Below are 15,361 nucleotides of genomic sequence, written 5' to 3'. Positions count from 1 at the left end.
ATCAAATCTTTCGGAAAAGACCCGCAGTCTCGTTTTCAACAGGAATTCGAATAATTTGAAGATATTTTGAATAAATTAGCAATATTTTATATCAGTAAGTTTTAGAGATGTGAATCTTAAAATTAATACCCGAACCAAAAATATTGGTTTAAGAAAACATTTACCAAAAAAGTGCATTATCTGGCAGTCGAAAGATCAGAAGAAGAATTTCCTTTTACCCTTTGTAGGTCTGCACGGAGCAAATTTGTCTTTCAGCAAGTTTGTCCCAACGCTAGTGAGCTTTGCGAAGATCATTATTTTTTCAACACGAAATTTAGGTAGATAGAAATCTTTTAGATAGGGGCTCTAGAGGACTTTATCATTAATAATTTAATCAGCTTTATGAAAATTAACAAATACATTAAAAAACATTGTACATCATAAGGCGGCGTATTGATAAAAGTAAATTTGATAAAAAAATCTTACATTAGAAATCTAACATAGAAAGCAAAACAACTACGTTACGCAACAAATTACGACAACATTTTTGCCACAAAATGAATGATCTTAGCTGGTTTCGCGTACGTTTTAGAAGCTTATTCATTTTATTTTTATTTATTTATTAATTTAAACGCCCTGATGATCTTTTACATGATCCATATTTACATGATTTACTGCATAATACAGTAACGTAACATCAACAACATAATAAATAATCAAAAACTTAAAAAAACACGTAATTTTCCATTTGAATGTACATAATATAAGAAAAGAGAAAAATAAATAAACCAGTTTTAAAAGTGCAGATGGCATAAAAAACAATTAAAATTAATATAACAGGTTGATAATGTGTAATTTACAAGTGAATACAAGAAATTTTCAATAAAAAGTAAATGAAAAAAATGTTATCGCTCCTTCGCGATACTCCTAAATAAAAATATAATTCTACATAAAAACATCATTCAGGTAAGTCGTATATAATGAAAAACTTATATTAAATATATCGATATTTAAGCTTATACAAAAAGTTTTTATCAAGTCGGGTTGTTAAGTTCATCTCATCATATAATGTACAATGGTCATAATATACATGACAGAGTGTATGGCAGTAGTGCTTGCATGAGCTATGAAGACCGTCTCCGTCTCAATAAAAATCATCTAACAAAATAATTTCAGTTGTGGGTCTCTCTGCGTGTGATGGTATATCTGGTTCAACGAATCGGATTTGTTTAGAATGTAAGTGTCATTTTCAAAATTGGCACGGATTGTATCGAGAATTCAGACAAGCGATGGAAGATAATGATTTAAAAGAAAATTATTTTAACTGTCGTTTTCAAAATTGGAACTAATGTGTCAAGAATTCAAGCGCGTCTTCTATAGCTAGTTTCAAGGCATAATTTTGATATCAAGAAAAAATGTTGTCGATAAATAATGTTATAAGAGTTGCTGCCATAGATATTCTTGAATAATTTAACATAATATTGTCCTCGTTCTGGGGCGTTATTTTTCTTAACGTAAACTTTCAGATTCGCAAATCTTCCTGGCGTCCCTTTCCTGCTCTACCTCAACTGCCTTAATCTAATTTAGTATTTTCATGAACAGCCTCTGCAGATGCTTTCTTAGCTAATTCTGTGTGGTCAAATGGACGTCTTCTATAATATATTTTCGCCGCTATAAAAAACAATAATATATCTTCCTTTTCTTATTTTCAGCCAAGACTCAGAATGCCTGAAAGTAGTTCCCCGGAACGTGAGCATGGCAGACTTCGCTCCCGCCGCACTGATGGATGAACACGCGGTAATTATTTTCGTGATTGTTGTTTGGGTTATTATGCCTCATCCTTTAGCCAACGTTTCGGACAATGTTACAGTGTCCACCATCAGGGCAGATGTGTATGATTATGGTAAAGTGTACTTTGATGTATTGAAATGATTTCCTCATAGGGACGGTATTTTATTTTAATAATTAGTCAAATTAATGTATTTTTCGGAATTTGGTTTTGATTTAGCCGTCAAATACCAAGAACTATTAAACTTAGCCCCGTCATCCCAATGAAGTTTTCGTGGATTTCAATTGTCTCCGTAATTACGGGTTTTGGATACTTTTGGGTCTTCCAAGGAACAAACAGGCCTTGCCTCAAAGAAACTGATAGCTGACCTGCAGGTGGTTCAAAACCGAGCTCTTAGAAATGTTCTTGGTCTTCCATGGGACACACATGTCAAGAACATCTATTCAGTTTCCGGTATCCTTCCAATCACAGTCCTTCCCAAACATTAAATCACGAGCACCACCCTATAAATTACCCAACAATCAACCCACACTAACATCAAGCTACTTTACAATCAAGACATTTGCATTCCTCTAACACACTCTACAAAATATGGTACAAAATCTCTTAACTATATTGCCTACACACTCTATAACTCTCTTCCAGATATGTATAAAACAGGCAGCATATAAAAAATCAAAGTAATGCTTTAAAAGAATATTCTTATATGGTACATATAAAAACTAAAATGCGTAATTCTTGTCCTTTTATCTTATTTCTTTTTCTCTCCTTATATCCACCGTATTTGTATTCGAGCATATCTATTGTTATCAATATATTAGTTGGTAAATCCTTTTTGTAAATTCCGAACTTTGCTTTGTGCTTATGTGTATATCCTTATTTATTTTTTCCTTGTTTGTTCTACTAAACCTCCATTTTTCTATTTCTTGTACTGTTTTGCTATGTGAAACTTTTAATTTTATTATTTTTTTCTATTTAAAAAAAAAATTGTTTTATTTTGTATATGAAACTTATAATTTTGATTTAAAATACTAATGTCAAATTGCACCTATTAACTCCCATTTATGTATTGTAAGTTCCTCCCGTCATATAATGAGTTTTGTAACTCATCGGGATTGCTCTCGCAAGAAATAAAAAAAAATTAAAATAAATCTAAAGTAATGACCGATGGAGTGCTCGGCGTTGCCAATTTGTCCGGATGGGCGAGTTTGCACTCTCAAAAGTGTTCCGAGATCATTTTGGAGATGGTCCGTTCTGTCTGGCCTACATACCTTGTCACATCCCGAGTGGTAATCATGTTTATAATCATTTTCCAGTAACCACTGTGTACCAACCCGTTATGTGGCGGTCTGGGCCAAGGGCAAAAAACGCGGCCGCGTTTGGAAACATTAGTTGCTTTTGTTAAAACCAAACATGACCAAAGCTATTTCTCGATAAAAAAATTATGAATGGTGGTCTATCACCAGGGCGATACCTACCTACCAATCAGCCTTGCTTGTGAAGTGGCAAACATTATTGAACAGGGTGTTCTGGCGTTATGAAAATTGCACAGATTTTTCTAAATGACAGCAGCATTACAATATCCATATCGAAATTTAACCTATAAATTCTGAATGGTAGTCTTACATCAGTGCTACACTCAGACTACTAAGAGTTGAGAGTATACTTCCGCTCTGAGATCACAAATCTGAAAAATCATCTCACTGCATTCCCCGGTATAGGAATTACACTAGCTCCGGGCAGTTCTGCCGTTATTTTACTTCTCCAATTTTCTGTTTTTTTTCAGGCCAACACCAAATACAACTGGTCCGCCTCAACGCAGGGTGTGATCTTAGGCTCCTACTTCTGGGGCTACGTCGGCACCTCGCTGCTGGGGGGCCCCATGTCGGAGCGCTGGGGCCCCCGCATCGTGGTGGGTGCCAGCAGTGCGGGAGCTGCTCTCTTCACGCTGCTCAGTCCTCTGGCGGCGGACCTACATCACTGGGCGCTCGTGGTCTGTCGCCTGCTCATCGGGGCCTTCGGGGTGAGTTTAGCAAATAGGTTCTAGTATATTTTATAGCTGCTCGAATTTCAAAATATGTTCCATAAATTGCTGATCGAATATTCAAATATGTTCTATGAATAGCTGCTCGAGATTTCAAAATATGTTCTATAAATATCTGCTCGAGCATTGACTAAATAAGACCTGTACTCAATGTGCACGAGTATTTAAATGTGTTCTAAAGGTGCCTGTAAACGATCAAATTTGTTTGTCAAATTTACGTGTTTGTCAAATTATTTGAACGTCTGCGGCCTTGTTTGATGTGCTTGTCAAACAAACTACGTGTTTGACGTGTTTGTCAGAAATTCTGATTGACGGAAAGTTTGAACGATATTTGAGAACATGTTTGAACGTTTGCGGGGGTGTTTATCAAACAAACGTCAGTTTCGTGTGCCATCACTATGGAGAGTGCTGCGTCATCGAATGTTATAAGTGAAAGAGACTTTTTATTACATTTTATATCCATATATCGCGATCTGCCGCAACTGTGGAAAGTAAAATGCAGGGACTATATGGACAAGAATAAAAGAAACATAGGAATAAAAACAATAACGGATTTATTAAAAGTATTTCGCGCCAATATTACGGAAGAAGACGTGAAAAAAAAAATCAACATTTCTAACAAGTAATTAAAGGTTGGGTTATCCATTCGCAGAAAGTTACCATAATCTTCTGGTTCTGTACGTAATATATCCCTAAGCAAATTTTCATGGGTATATTTAGCTCTTAATTTTAGCCATTCTCTAGACCAACACCTTCTTTTTTTCTTTTTAAGACACAGAGCTAATGTCAACGCAAGAAATGCTTTGTCCGCATCCGTCATTTTTAACAACACAAAATATTTCGCTATTCACCCCACTTCAGACCGGATACAATAAACGTCAAAAGACAATTCCCGGCGAAAGCTGGAAATAAATGAACTAATATTTGACAAACTTCATTTGAACGTTTGCGGCCTTGCCAGGCCTTGCTCATCAAACACGTGACGAGCAAACGTAAAATTTGACAAACAAATTTGATCGTTTACAGGCACCTTAAGAATAGCTGCTCGAGATTTCAAAATATGTTCTACAAAAAGCTTCTCGGTATTTCAAATGTGTTCTATGAATAGCTGCTCGCGTATTTATTTATTTATTTAATATCAACGGTATAAATATACCATAAACAATGATAACATGTCACAGTTAAAATCGTAGAAATATTTAAAAAAAGATATTAATGTATTGTATTATTGTATTCAAATGTGTTCTTTGAATATCTGCTCGGTATTTCTAATGTGTTCAATGAATAGCTGGTTGAGTATTCAAATGTGTTCTATGAATAGCTGCTCAAGATTTCAAAATGTATTCTATGAATAGCTGCTCGATATTTCAAAATATGTTCTACAAAAAGCTTCTTGGTATTTCTAATGTGTTCAATGAATTGAACACCTTATTCTGCTCGAGTATTCAAATGTCCTATACGAATAGCTGCTCGAGTATTCAAATGTGTTCTATGAATAGCTGCTCAAGATTTCAAAATATTTTCTATAAATAGCTGCTCGAGATTTCAAATATGATTTACAAACAGATGCTGTAGTCAACAAATAAGTAGGCACTGCAGTAAATAGCTGTGAGGTGAGATTCCAAAGCATGATTTGAACTTAGCTGCTGGGTGAGATTTCAAAGTATGTTCTATCAATCGCTGCAAAGCATATTCCATAAATAGTTGCAGGTATTGAGATTCCGATAAAATATCTAGAAAGCATTTTTATGAATTATTATACCTATAACTTTTGGTAAAAGGTACTCTGTATTCGTCACCGTCACCGTTAATCTTCTTGTCTTATAAATAGACAATCCCACGGACCCGGATTTTTTTAGCTACACCATTACATGCTATGTTTTAAAATGTTAGGTAGGAAAGAAAATTGAATCCATTGAACAGTATTAGACCTCCTAGCGGGGGATTCCCGGAGACCACCGGGCCATACTATCCTTGACCCCTTCTACACACACACTCCCACACGCTCTTGAATCTCTACATCAGTAAAAACCTGTTAATATTTCAGTAACCTGTCCACTGACGTCAGAATAAAATAACCTGTCGCTTTGTGACTAGTTTTTCAGTCAATTTTGATTACAATTTGCTATTGTACAAAACTTTCTAGTTTGGTTTTATTTGAATCCTATAGTAATTAGTTCGCCTATTTAGAAAATGAGGTCGCAATACTACCTGCTAAAGGTATAAAGAGGAAGCGCTTTAGGTACCACGGTGTCCGGAAATTCGTAGTACCTACAAGTGGAAACTGGTTAATCTACATCACATTTGGAGTCGATTTTGTGGTATAACTTTTGTTTGTTTTGAAGTTGGAACTTTTCAAGTCAAATTTAAAAAAAAACTGTCGTTGGGGGTTCATATCCGCTGTTTAATGTGAGTAATTTTTTTAACCCTTGCCGACCAAATTGGGAAAAAAATTGGGTAGGAACTCTATGTGATGTAGATTCACCGCCTTTTTTTCTGCATGTAATGCGAGTTTCTGGACTCCGTGTATTGTACATATTATTATACAGGAAATTAAAAATAAGAATTGCAACAGTAACTTTCTCCGAGCGTCGCGCATTGCAACAAGAATATGCAATTTTCATTCCAAATCATCTTTGTGCAGCTGTTGTATTTTTATTTCATGTCTTAAAACTGGTTTTACGACGTATCTTTGAAATCTATAAATAAACTCCATCCACCTTGTGTAATTAAAGTTAATTTTCGTTACAGGGCGTTTTATATCCTGCTCTGCATTGTCTGGTGGCCAACTGGGCGCCTCCCGACGAGAAGGGCAAGTTCATCGGAGCCCTGATGGGGGGCACCTTCGGGACTGTTATAACCTGGTCTCTATGCGGGATCCTTGTTTCCACAATAGGCTGGCAGTGGGCATTTTACATACCTGGACTTATTGTGGTGGTCTGGACCTTCCTGTGGTTCATTCTGGTCTCCGATTCTCCTAAAGTCCATCCCAGGATAAGCGAGAAAGAGAGAACTTACATATTGGACTGCATAGGAGAAACGGTCGACGTTCAGAAGGTAATAATGACTAATGACATTCAAACTACTAATTTGAGAACTACTAGTCTGTGAGTGATTGATTGTAACTCGGTTTCAATGAAAATTAACTCGGATTTGTTTTTTTTTCAAAATTGGAACTGTAATCAGTCAAGCGATAAAATACATCTCGATAATACAACATTTTAAAAGATTTTTTTTATATTTGTCATTTCGTGACTTTTCTTTTCCGTCCGCGCTTTTCCTATCTTCAAGAAATCGTTATTTTCGCTTTGCGCTAGAAATTAAAATAATTTTTACGTGAAATTTAATTTAAATGCTCTATTACTAGAAGGTGTAATGATGTTTCGCGACGTCACGCAACAAGCTTAGACACAAATTAGCAGTAAATATAGCCACCGATCATGTTATATACGAATGATCTAATGTAATTTTTCTTACAATTTGAAATACCTACGTTGGTAATGGATGATTATGAACGTAAGTATTTCGGTATTTACATACTCAATTAATTAACCCCTGACAAATAGCAGAGCAGACACGTTTGAAAAAATGCAGTATTTAGGGTTTATTTACAGAAAGCAGAGCAAGTACTTACCATATTTTGAATCCAAATGTCAATCATTGTTTATGGAATAAGAAAACGCACATAGGTAGGTATATGTCAACGTACTGCATTGAACAGAAATGAAATAAGAAAAGAATTCTAAATATTTTCGAATGAGGTGTTTATGTAGAGGCACTGTTAGCGTATAGGCATTTACGTGTGAAGGTTTTAGTTAAACTGACCGGCAACAGGTACGTTGTTGTTGTTAGTTGTTAGCGCTGTTATAATATGAGTTTATAGCGGCAGACAGGCGCCGACAATAATAAACCTACCACGGGAGCAGAAAGCTTTTCAACACGAGTTAGCTACCTACTGACTGTGATCAGGTACTGGACATAAATAAACCACTAACGAGAGATTAATCTACCATTCTAGAATGCCGATCTGCCAAAGAGCATTGGTAAAGTACCTAGGTACAATTCACCTTTACACGTGACTTTCGTATCACTTTCTTAACTCTAGTCCTGTTGTATTATATTATTTAATTATGTTGATATTCATAACGACGTTCACGCGTTGCATCATGCATCACAACATCGGAGGAACATCTGATTCATTTCAGTTCGTTGAATAGTTTTCGTGTATTGGAAATAATGCAGAATTCTGATTGCGCGAAAAAACCAAATGCTATGGCGTCGTGAAAATAGTGGAAAAATGCACGGCTATTTATAAGCCATGGTACTCACTACCAATATACACTGGGAGCCTGGGAAATAAAAAAATGAAATAAAGCGTTTTTTTTTTAAATTTATCTGTGCAACGTTTATACTATTTCCTTTTTAACAATATTACCAACGTTCTGATCTGTTTAACTACTACCTACGAACAGTCCTAAGACGATCAAATTAAGACTGTTTTATCCGTCTCGGAGGACCAAATTTTAATGTATGCAAAAAAGACACTGCTTAAGAAATTTAGGACATAAAGGTAATCACAATTTACGTAATTTTCCATATAATTATCACTGCAGCACAATAAAGACGGAGGCTTCAATTCTTCCTATGCTCCTCCGGACGTTTAAATCAAACTCGAAAAGTTATCTATCTATTTATATAAATAAATGGTCTGTAGAGGGAGGGGACGACGTGGATTTGATTTGAAATTTGATGATATTTTGCACACATGACCTTCAAAAGAACGGGAAGCTAGTACTCATAATGGCTCGCAGCTCCTAATACCGATGCAATATATATCGCACTTTTGTGATGTTATTTCACCTCAAGTGCGCTCCTGACCCATTTTTCAATATTTCAGGCTTTCACCTTTCAAGGGTCTTGTCTATCGTTTCAATGGATGGAGAAAGGGGAGGGTATCACGAAATAATCGTCTTCTTAGTGCCCATTCGATAAATGGTTTATTTTTTTCGCAGCCAATGGTCCCACTGAAGGATGTCCTGACATCTATGCCTTTCTGGGCCTTCACGATCCTGCACTACGGCAACCTCTGGGGTTTATACTTCCTCCTGACTGCCGGGCCCAAGTTCATAGCGCAGGTCCTCGGCTTTAACCTCTCCCAGGCCGGGTTCATCTCCGGAGTTCCTTACATCACCAGGATGGTTATGGGATTCATCTTCGGGGCGGTCAGCGATCTCATGAGGAAGAAGGAAATTATGTCCGTCACCGCGATGAGGAAGAGCTTCTGTCTGTTTTGTAAGTTCCACCTACCCATAAAAAATATCTGTTCAGTGATTTAGAGCAAAGTTCTTTCTATGTGACACTTGTGTTCTGTGTCATCAATATGAAACGTTGGTTCTTGACATAATCCACTCTATTGTCCCGGTCCACAATAATAAAAAAAATTACTCATGTTGCCTTTGTATTTATCTCTGACAAACAATTATTATCTTTATACACTTGCATGGAAAATAATTTATTTGTGGTAATTTCTTGGTAACGCTTCACGCTGTCAATCATTTGTTCCGGGGCTGCCTACTTTTCATAAAAATGGGACCACGGGGGTTCGATATCGACTACTTTGGTAATGACTGGGCTAGAGGGTTGTGCAATCTTGTCATTTCTACATAGCCACATGGTTTTATTTTTTTTATATTCTGTGTAATAGTCAAGTACAGATAATTTATATGCCTAACGGTAACAATGATTTCTTATTTTACACTAGCTCACTTCATTCCTGGTCTGCTGCTCGTGCTGCTTTCCTACATTGGCTGCAACCCGCTGATCAGCGTGCTTGTGATCACCGCCTCACTGGGCATCAACGGTGCTGCCACCGTCACCAACCTGCAGAATCACCAGGACCTGGCACCCAACTACGCGGGCACCCTGTACGGCATCGCCAACTGCATCGGCAGCACCACGGGCTTCATCACCCCCCTGGTCACCGGCTACTTTACTAAAGAAAGGGTAAAGCAAATTAACTAATCATGCTCTTTCAATCAACCCCGGGTGACATAATACTCTGTGAGAGTAGGTAATCTACCTTATATACCTTTAGACGTTGTGCAAATCTTTAATAATATAGTATATAGTAATTAATACTATTGATATCTCATTCCTCTTGGGCTCTTTCAAAGCTAAGGCTTGTACGTTCCTGAAAACGTCAACCGTAGTCGTAACCACGACTTGTTCAAGATACCTAATGCGCTCATGCCAAAACAAATGTTCTTGCATAATATTCGTCGCGCATAAGTTGAGATTACATTTAATCATTTTTACTTTAAATAACCTTAAAACTTTTTTTACCTATCATCGCAAATGCTCTTTGAATGTGAATGTTAAAATAAGAAATCTGAAAAAATAATGGAATATTAATATGTCGGACAATAATTAAAATAAAAATATCTAGGAGAGTTAGAAACATCGACAATAGTGGTAGGTAAAGTCAAAACACCACAATTAAATAAAATATCTAGGAGAGTTAGAAACATCGACAATAGTGGTAGGTAAAGTCAAAACACCACAATTAAATAAAATATCTAGGAGAGTTAGAAACATCGACAATAGTGGTAGGTAAAGTCAAAACACCACAATTAAATAAAATATCTAGGAGAGTTAGAAACATCGACAATAGTGGTAGGTAAAGTCAAAACACCACAATTAAATAAAATATATTGGAGAGTTAGAAACATCGACAATATTGGTAGGTAAAGTCAAAACACCACAATTAAATAAAATATCTAGGAGAGTTAGAAACATCGACAATAGTGGTAGGTAAAGTCAAAACACCACAATTAAATAAAATATCTAGGAGAGTTAGAAACATCGACAATAGTGGTAGGTAAAGTCAAAACACCACAATTAAATAAAATATCTAGGAGAGTTAGAAACATCGACAATAGTGGTAGGTAAAGTCAAAACACCACAATTAAATAAAATATCTTGGAGAGTTAGAAACATCGACAATATTGGTAGGTAAAGTCAAAACACCACAATTAAATAAAATTAATTGTTAAAATGTAAATTTAAGAGGTCGTCATTATATTTGCGAAAGAATCATTTAAGTCTTAAAATTCTTTCGCAAATATTTTTTTGAACTTCCGATTTTATGTCCGTGTTAAATCTTCCCCACAGGAAAAACTAAACCCTTCCACACACTTTTCCACAAATGATCATCTAATCAATCAACATTACGCAAGAAGCAAAATAAATACAAAACAATACAAGAACAACACGTCAACTCACAAGAGATCAAATGGGAAAATAATTCACCGACTTCAGATATTTTCATATCAGAGGGTTCGGCTCGGTAGAACTCCTAACAGGGCCTATAAATCCTACTGATCCCTCAACATAAATATTTGAAAAAATCTTTCGCTATCCTACGTGTATTCAAAATGACCGACTTTTGCATCTTTATATATAAATTTTTTGATAGATCTAATATGCCTAAATTTTTAATGAGAGAGCTAGGTATAATGCCAGTAGCCGAAATAACAAATGGTTATATTTTTACAGTTTGAGAATGCCAAATTCTTTTTATTTCATTTCCTAGATCTGTGTATTTTTTTTATTTTTTCATTAACAGGTTTTTGAATATTACAGGAATTTAGAATAGCGGCATCAATGATATAAGTTATCTTTTTAATTTTGTCATGTAAAACTATATCGGGTCTATTATGACTAATCGTTCGGTCTGTTATTATAGTTTTATCATAATATATTTTATAAAATTCGTTTTCTAAAAATAAATTTGGTTCGTATTCATAATATGGTATTATATTACGGCAGTCAATCAAGTTATGTTTAATTACCAAACTTTGGTGAATTATTTTTAAAACTTGATTGTGCCTAAATGTATACTCGGACGGTGCTAATATAGAACATCCCGATATAATATGTTCTATAGTTTCCGGAAAAGCCAAACATTTTCTACATAAATCATCAATTTGATTTGTATCTTTGATTATATGCTTCCTATAATTTTTAGTATTAATGACTCTATTCTGAATGGCAAGCATGAATCCTTCTATTTCTGCGCTCAACTTTCCAATACTCAACCATTTGTTTGACGAAAATTTGTCAACATACGTTTGGTTGAGATAATTTAAGTGTTTTGCGTGTAAAATTTTATTTGACCAGGAATATAATAATTCCTGGTTGGGATTTATAAAAATGTTGGCATTCTCATCGTATAAATTTAAAGGTGTAATATTTCTAATATTGTTTTAATCACCATATTTATTTTAATTATCTTCTTTTTTATTATTACAGAACGGATTTGAGGAATGGAGAATTATCTTCTTCATTGGAGCAGCAGCCTATTTCATAAGTGGAATCATATTTATTATATTTGGAACCGGAATGACCCAGCCTTGGAACAAAAAAACTACAACTACTGATAACAGTAAATCTGTCGACAATTTGGCCTTTGAAATGGAAAATAATGACAGGAGTCACAAATAATTTTATTTACCGTAATTAACGAACAATGAATTATCAAGAAATATTAAAAGGCTGAAAATAAATTAATTTTAAAATAAGTGAGTTTTTTTTCATCGAAGTATAAATATGTAACGTAACGGAACGTCTTTTCAGGTAGGTAGTCATCCAAATATATTTGTAGAGGTGCATTACTAGAACATTCTGGAATGTTCACCCATGCAAAACGCATCGTATTAGAACCTACTAGCGAAGCATCGTAGGTACGGCGCATCTACCTACTCGCTGGATTATTCTCGATGCATTAACGCCTATATAATTTTATATTTTTTTTACTGCCGGCAACCCGGGCGTTTATTGACATCAAAATATCATTTACAAACAAGTAAGTAACCCGCCTCGCTAGATGATTTCTGTTCTGAGGCGGGTACATATACATATATGCTTACACATACACATACATACATACGTACGCATATATTTATATATACCTATTAATCAATATATATATAGATACATTCATATGAATATATACACATGTATATATAAACATATGTACACACATACAATCACATACCCTTACTCATGCATGCACATAAACATAAACATAAGTATACAAAGTTTAAATAAAATTATTGGAAAATGTAAAAAGTACCTCACCGCGCCGCCATGAGCTACGATCCCACGACCTTAAAGGCTAGGGGATAATCATGGACTCTATGGCCGGCCAGCCTGCGCTGCGCCCCGGCTCCTACCTCACCGCGCCGCCATGAGCTATGGACCCACGACCTTAAAGGCTAGGGGATAATCATGGACTCTATGGCCGGCCAGCCTGCGCTGCGCCCCGGCTCCTACCTCACCGCGCCGCCATGAGCTATGGACCCACGACCTTAAAGGCTAGGGGATAATCATGGACTCTATGGCCGGCCAGCCTGCGCTGCGCCCCGGCTCCTACCTCACCGCGCCGCCATGAGCTATGGACCCACGACCTTAAAGGCTAGGGGATAATCATGGACTCTATGGCCGGCCAGCCTGCGCTGCGCCCCGGCTCCTACCTCACCGCGCCGCCATGAGCTATGGACCCACGACCTTAAAGGCTAGGGGATAATCATGGACTCTATGGCCGGCCAGCCTGCGCTGCGCCCCGGCTCCTACCTCACCGCGCCGCCATGAGCTATGGACCCACGACCTTAAAGGCTAGGGGATAATCATGGACTCTATGGCCGGCCAGCCTGCGCTGCGCCCCGGCTCCTACCTCACCGCGCCGCCATGAGCTATGGACCCACGACCTTAAAGGCTAGGGGATAATCATGGACTCTATGGCCGGCCAGCCTGCGCTGCGCCCCGGCTCCTACCTCACCGCGCCGCCATGAGCTATGGACCCACGACCTTAAAGGCTAGGGGATAATCATGGACTCTATGGCCGGCCAGCCTGCGCTGCGCCCCGGCTCCTACCTCACCGCGCCGCCATGAGCTATGGACCCACGACCTTAAAGGCTAGGGGATAATCATGGACTCTATGGCCGGCCAGCCTGCGCTGCGCCCCGGCTCCTACCTCACCGCGCCGCCATGAGCTATGGACCCACGACCTTAAAGGCTAGGGGATAATCATGGACTCTATGGCCGGCCAGCCTGCGCTGCGCCCCGGCTCCTACCTCACCGCGCCGCCATGAGCTATGGACCCACGACCTTAAAGGCTAGGGGATAATCATGGACTCTATGGCCGGCCAGCCTGCGCTGCGCCCCGGCTCCTACCTCACCGCGCCGCCATGAGCTATGGACCCACGACCTTAAAGGCTAGGGGATAATCATGGACTCTATGGCCGGCCAGCCTGCGCTGCGCCCCGGCTCCTACCTCACCGCGCCGCCATGAGCTATGGACCCACGACCTTAAAGGCTAGGGGATAATCATGGACTCTATGGCCGGCCAGCCTGCGCTGCGCCCCGGCTCCTACCTCACCGCGCCGCCATGAGCTATGGACCCACGACCTTAAAGGCTAGGGGATAATCATGGACTCTATGGCCGGCCAGCCTGCGCTGCGCCCCGGCTCCTACCTCACCGCGCCGCCATGAGCTATGGACCCACGACCTTAAAGGCTAGGGGATAATCATGGACTCCTCGGGATTATAATCAGCGCCCTGGCCTGCGTTCCCCACGCGCCTAAGCCTGCGACATCTTTGACGGTCTTCATCTCCCGCGCATCTGCCTATCAAGTTAATTATACCTTATCGAGTCGATAAAGTCGGTGGCTCAACACCGCGTTGGTGGAGACCGGACTTGCGTATTTGTTCAGCACTGGCGAAGACGTTGAGTCTTCCAGGTACTCCAGTGTGATGCAGGGTAGCCGAAGGTACGATTGACCTGGACGGCAGATGCGCGGGAGATGCAAGCCGGTGAAAATGTCGCAGGGCCAAGGCGCAGACCGGTGAAGGTGTCGCAGGGTCCAGGCGTGTGGGGAGCGAAGGCCAGGGGTGATATCGAAGGCCAAGGCTCTGATTTAATCCCGGGCAGTTGATGTTTATCAGTTCTCTCCTTTAATGTTCGTGCAACGCCGGGCGAAGTAAGTGGGTCCGTGGCCCGTACCGGCGCGGTGGGGTAGGAAGTGGGGCGAGGCGCGAGGGCCTGCCGGGTGGCCGATCAGAAGGCAGCGGGCGCTCGCAGGCGCGAATGCATCGAGAATAATCTGTGTCATTTGTCTGGACCAAAGATGGAAAGGTTATGGCGCGGAAAGCCGAAAAAGATAAAATAATTTATATTAAACACTCCGACGATATAATAAAGATGATCTGAATTACTATCCTAAAATCTTACACATCCATCCGATAATTTTAATCTTACTTAGCCAAATCAAAAATATTACACAAAAACATACGCAGCATTTCAAAAATTTTGACAATTTCACTGTCGTACTTCAACAATTGGAGACAGAATTTGACGTGATAATCCCCACAGAATGTTGGCTAGATAGAATCTTCACACCAATACAATTACCTAATTATACGGTCACTCACTCAAAAAATATTAAAAATCAAAATGACGGTATTATAATTTACTGCAAAAAACATCTACA

The 15,361-nt window shown here is 38.7% G+C and overlaps 1 protein-coding gene across 1 annotated transcript in view; it reads left to right on the top strand.

The window, feature by feature from the left end:
* LOC149426909 (sialin) overlaps nucleotides 1-12,391 on the top strand; it is a 52,913-nt gene extending 40,522 nt beyond the window's left edge. Inside the window, exons 3-8 of the mRNA XM_089639064.1 lie at nucleotides 1,692-1,776; nucleotides 3,555-3,791; nucleotides 6,564-6,869; nucleotides 8,825-9,104; nucleotides 9,574-9,815; nucleotides 12,123-12,391. Coding sequence (XP_089495190.1) covers nucleotides 1,692-1,776; nucleotides 3,555-3,791; nucleotides 6,564-6,869; nucleotides 8,825-9,104; nucleotides 9,574-9,815; nucleotides 12,123-12,314 — 1,342 coding nt within the window. The 3' untranslated portion in view covers nucleotides 12,315-12,391. The remainder of the gene's footprint in view (nucleotides 1-1,691; nucleotides 1,777-3,554; nucleotides 3,792-6,563; nucleotides 6,870-8,824; nucleotides 9,105-9,573; nucleotides 9,816-12,122) is intronic.
* The last annotated feature ends 2,970 nt before the right edge of the window (nucleotides 12,392-15,361 follow it).

Source organism: Hesperophylax consimilis, chromosome 1 (genome assembly GCF_061612785.1).
Source record: "Hesperophylax consimilis isolate HC1 chromosome 1, BYU_Hcon_1.0, whole genome shotgun sequence".
Lineage (NCBI taxonomy): Eukaryota > Metazoa > Arthropoda > Insecta > Trichoptera > Limnephilidae > Hesperophylax > Hesperophylax consimilis.
Note: the sequence above shows the minus strand (reverse complement) of the source record. Positions and strands in the feature narration are given on the sequence as shown.